The sequence below is a fragment of the Telopea speciosissima genome, chromosome 4 (genome assembly GCF_018873765.1).
Source record: "Telopea speciosissima isolate NSW1024214 ecotype Mountain lineage chromosome 4, Tspe_v1, whole genome shotgun sequence".
NCBI lineage: Eukaryota > Viridiplantae > Streptophyta > Magnoliopsida > Proteales > Proteaceae > Telopea > Telopea speciosissima.
Window position 1 is genome coordinate 67,931,376 of NC_057919.1, and position 4,681 is coordinate 67,936,056.

At 37.1% G+C, this 4,681-nt stretch overlaps 1 protein-coding gene across 1 annotated transcript; it reads left to right on the forward strand.

Annotated features, from left to right (window-relative positions):
* The first annotated feature begins 3,686 nt into the window (after window positions 1-3,686).
* Window positions 3,687-4,478, forward strand: LOC122660474 (GATA transcription factor 16-like). The gene is made up of 3 exons (XM_043855795.1): window positions 3,687-3,742; window positions 3,838-3,987; window positions 4,094-4,478. Exons 1-3 carry the CDS (start codon window positions 3,722-3,724, stop codon window positions 4,367-4,369), a joined length of 447 nt encoding a protein of 148 aa, XP_043711730.1. The 5' UTR covers window positions 3,687-3,721; the 3' UTR covers window positions 4,370-4,478.
* The last annotated feature ends 203 nt before the right edge of the window (window positions 4,479-4,681 follow it).

Below are 4,681 nucleotides of genomic sequence, written 5' to 3' on the forward strand. Positions count from 1 at the left end.
GACTATGTCTCACTAGTTTTGACCTGAGCATCTACAACATGTCACTTTTTTTTTTTTTTGGGGGTAAATATACCAATGTCACTTGTCACCATGGAAACTTGAATAAACCTGATTGAAAATCAGGAGAGACACTTATTTAGTGAGGGTAAAATGGTCCAAAAATCAGGTTTTTGTCTAAATTTGATGGCAAAATGATCTTCCGGCGATCAGTTTCGGCATCGAATTTATTAATTTCAATTTCAAGTTGAAACCAGAATATATATTTTTCCTTTTTAAAAAAAAAAATTATAATAATCTAAACTCTAAACTCTAAAAGAGACGACCAAAGCATCGTTTTAAAATATGTTTTTTTTGTTTAATAAATGCATCGTTTGAACAGAAGGGACATTTATGATATTATCTGACAAACTCTCAAAAAAAAAAAAAAAACTATTTCAGGCATGATTTCATGTTACCGAGGAAGTTGAATTGCAGGTTCTAAGCTCCGCTATGTGTATTTATCGAATATCTGAGAGTACTAAGGCGCCAGAGTTCCATCCCTTTTCTATTGTTCCTTCTTGTTTATTTTTAGCCCATTTCGTTTTGTGTGGAATAGACCTGAGTCTATAAATTATAACAATCACGGATTCACGCTCGTGGCTCAGCTTTCCATGAATTTCTTTAATGGTGAATCGAGATGGAAAAGCTAAGGAAATAAGTAGTAGAAGAAGAAGAATCCATTAAATTATTCAATTTATCATTGGAGGTCGGGACATCAGAAGACCATATCCTCTCTTCTTCAGAGTTCAGATCTGCTCTGTTCTGTTCGTAGGTATCAATTCCTTTCTGCTCTGCCTCTTCTCTTCTCCCCTCCCCTGTGTCCCTAAAACCTATTGAGTATATACTATTGGCCACTCTTTTCTAGGGAGTGAGTCAAAGTGAAAATAGAGAGAAAGTGAAACAGCGAAAACCTAAAAGGGTTTAGTTGCAGATCTAGTGATCAACCTTTTCTGGAGACTCCTTTTATTTTCTCCTCTGCTCTACAAGACAAACAAATACGTCTCTGTTTTTTTAGTCTTGACCTTTCGTTTTCCTGTCAAGCCAGAATATCTGTGCTCAGATTTTATCTACTTAGTTTTTGAGAAACATAATCTGATATGAATCTCACCAAAATTTCCCAAATCCAAAACCCAAACAAAAGTTCTTCAAATTCCTATCTTTTCTTCTTTTTTGTCTTCTTCTTGAATTGAACCACAAACATTTTAATCATGATCTGTAAAGACCTAAATTTGGCTCATCCGTTCATGGGTTTTGAGTCATTGAGAAGATAAATTGAAAGAAAACCACATATTTAAGCAGTGGTTTCATGAGAGGCGACTTGTATCATAGACTGCCACTCATTCATCAGTGCAGGTTCTTCGTACAATGTACAATACTTCACTTTTTTGGTTACCTCTCAAATCATCTTCCATTGTTTGCAAATGCTCCCACATGAACATGATAAACATAGGTTTTTGTCAAAGTTTCAGTCCAATCTGAACCCTAAACCTTATCAGTTTCAATGGGTGTAAGATTGAATCTAATCCATTGATAGCCACAATGTCTTCTTCCCACACACCTGATGATCAGATAGAATCCTCCTGTGCTTCTAGATCTCAGACATGGTTTGAGGAATCAGAATAGAATCATCATCAATCCTGGTCGAATCGGAGTTGGAATCAGTTGAATCTGATTCTGATTCCGTTCAAACAGAATGCATCGAATTGTACTGAGTTTCTAAGGTTCAGTCTGAATCCAACTGAACCAAAATCAAAATCCATGGAGTCTAATTCTGATTCAGCTTTATTTGAACCATGATCTTGGTTGAAGGGTTTTCTACTTATGAACTAAATCTCAATCGAAACTTATTGCAATCTCTATTTAGGGTCAAAACCCAAGTTTCGATCGAGATTTAATTCTAGGCCTTCTAGGACCACTCACATGAAAATCACTGTGACACCTACATGAAGAGTGGATTCCATGTGAGTGGCATTGGAAGGTTTTAGACGATACTTGTACAAAGACACAATCTGTGTTAGTTTCAATCTTGGGAGGCCTAGGGTTGAAACTTGAAACCTAGAAATGAGATATTTTGTTTAGCTTTATAAAAATCATTGGAATCGGCCAATTCTACAAGAAAAAACCCTAAATGCCTAGAACATATCAATTTCATGGATCTGGATTCTGGATTTTTGATATTTGAAACCATGACCCGGATCCAGAATCCTGATCTCATCTCATTCCAATTCCGTTTTAGTGTCTCCGTGGGAAAAAAAACGAAAAAAGAAAATAGAAACAAACCACGTGGTGAAATGAGGGTTCCAAAACTAAGGGTGTCAATTGGGTACGAAACCGAGTATATGATTTGGAATCGGTTCAGTTCCAAGCATTGGCAGTTGGATCTAGATCCAGACCAAGTTTCGGAATGGTTCTTGAATTTAATACTCTACCGTTCTTGGACAGTTCTAGTTCGGATTTGGTTACAATCCGGTTCTTGTATTCGATTCTTATTTAGCTATTACATCCGGTTACTATATCCAATTTAAATTCGGTTATACCATTCGGTTCTCGTTCGGTTATGATATTCACGAGACAAATCAATGTTTGCTTCTCAATAAGAAACTTGTAAGAAACCACTCAATTGACACCTGTAGTGTAAGGCAGATCCTTTGTTCGCAATTTGCTTACCCTAGGAAAGATGAAGCAATAAAAACTAAAGAAAAAGAAGTGAGAATTGAGAGGTTAAGTAAACCATATAACCATCAATTAGAGTATTTTAAACCTAATAAAATATTAAAATTTTATGTTAATTCTTAAGACTGATAGATCCGCCAATTAGATGGGTAGATCCATATCCATTCCGAACTGAATCATAAAGAAATTTTCAGATCTATCTAAACGGAGTAGTCGATTCGAATCCGGATCCAGATTCGGTATTTGATTAGTGGTTACTCGTTGACACCGTTATCCAAAACTGCAATTTCCACATCTCCTACTTTTATTATTATTAAAAATCGTACATTTTTTGTTACATTTGACGCATAAAAGAGGGTGGAAGGACTGGAAGGTAAACGTTGTGGCGCGCTCTGGCTCTTTTCTTTGGCGGGGTTTTTGGATTTCAGGGTTTCAGCTTGTAGGGATCAAAATATTTGGAATCATAAGGGTAACATGGTCATTTTAAGATAAATAGGGCTAGGGTTTCGTGTCTCTTTGGTCAGTTACTCAGATGTGCAAGAGTGTGTGTGTCGGTTCGGTTGTTATCGTCTCTCACTCTTAATATATATATATACACATATTCTATCATTCTCTTTACTGTGTCACTGTGCATGTCGATTTCTCATTTTTAGTTTCCCAAATTCCTCCAACCCTTCACTTGATCTTCCTCTTAGCGGCAAACCATTAACTAGAAGTTCTGATCCAGTTATTAAGCCTTTCCCCTCTTCGTCTCTCTCTCTCTCTCTCTCTATATCCGTTCTCCTGTTATTGATTTGATTTTAGTAAATTTTGGTGTTGGTTTTGTCTCAGATCTCTTTCTTAGAACTCTGATAGATCCTGTGTAGTAGTTTTACTATTCGTTCAGCAAATGATTAGGGTTTCCAGAGACTCAGAGAAGGGTATTTCTATAGTTTAATAAGCCCAACTCAGTCACGCCTCACTTCGTTTCCTCTGTTTCACCCAGCTTTTTGGTTTCGAAGTAACATTGATGATGGATCTGGCTGAAAAAGTGAGTGATCATTAGTTCTTTTACGGCTGACCTAAGTTATCATTACTTCTGGTTCGTATCTAACTGGATCTTTTTTTTTTATTCACTGGTTTCAGATACAAGGATCGGAGACTGAGGAGATGAGTAGCAAATGCTCTGACGCGGGTTCTTCGGAAGAAGGCCAGGCTAACGATCCCAAGAAGAGTTGTACCGATTGCAGGACTACGAAAACCCCCTTGTGGAGAGGCGGTCCTGCTGGGCCTAAGGTGATCACGAAATCCCAATATTTATTTCTTCGTTTTCTGATCCTGCTATTGACGGTTTCATTTGGGTTAGGTTTTTGATCTTGATCATTTGGTGTTGTTTTCGCAGTCACTCTGTAATGCTTGTGGGATCAGATACAGAAAGAAGAGAAGGGCACTCCTTGGCCTGAACAAAGGTGGACAAGAGAAGAAGAAAGATGGAAGAAGTAACCAAAACAACAACAACAAAAAACTGGGTGTTTCACTGAAGCTGAGATTATTTGAATTAGGGAGGGAGGTTTTTCTGGATCGATCAACCATGGAGAAGCAGAGGAGGAAGTTGGGTGAGGAAGAACAGGCGGCTGTTCTACTGATGGCCTTATCCTGTGGTTCTGTCTATGCCTAAGCAATCCTTTAGAGATATTCTCTGTTTTCTTTTTGGGGAATTTCAGTTTTTCTTACAAGTTTTGATGTTGATCCCTGTAAACCCTTTTGTTTTTCTTTCTTTTTTATTTGGGGTTTTGGGGGTTATAGACATAAAAGAAGAAGAAATTGAAGGTAGGTTGGAGAAGGAAGAAAAGTATATATGGAATTCAAAAGTTGAAATGGATGGATTAGGATGGATTGCAGATAATCATGGTTTTTCTAACAATGGATTGATTAAATCCTGTACTCTTTTCTTTTTGAGTAAATATATCCATGAATCTTTTTTTATATA

What these genes read in the sequence shown, in the direction of transcription:
- LOC122660474 (XM_043855795.1), top strand. Translation starts at nt 3,722, where the DNA reads ATGATGGATCTGGCTGAAAAA. An exon ending in TGATGGATCTGGCTGAAAAA is followed by an intron (nt 3,743 to 3,837) that starts GTGAGTGATCAT and finishes CACTGGTTTCAG; the next exon opens with ATACAAGGATCGGAGACTGA. An exon ending in GCGGTCCTGCTGGGCCTAAG is followed by an intron (nt 3,988 to 4,093) that starts GTGATCACGAAA and finishes TTGTTTTCGCAG; the next exon opens with TCACTCTGTAATGCTTGTGG.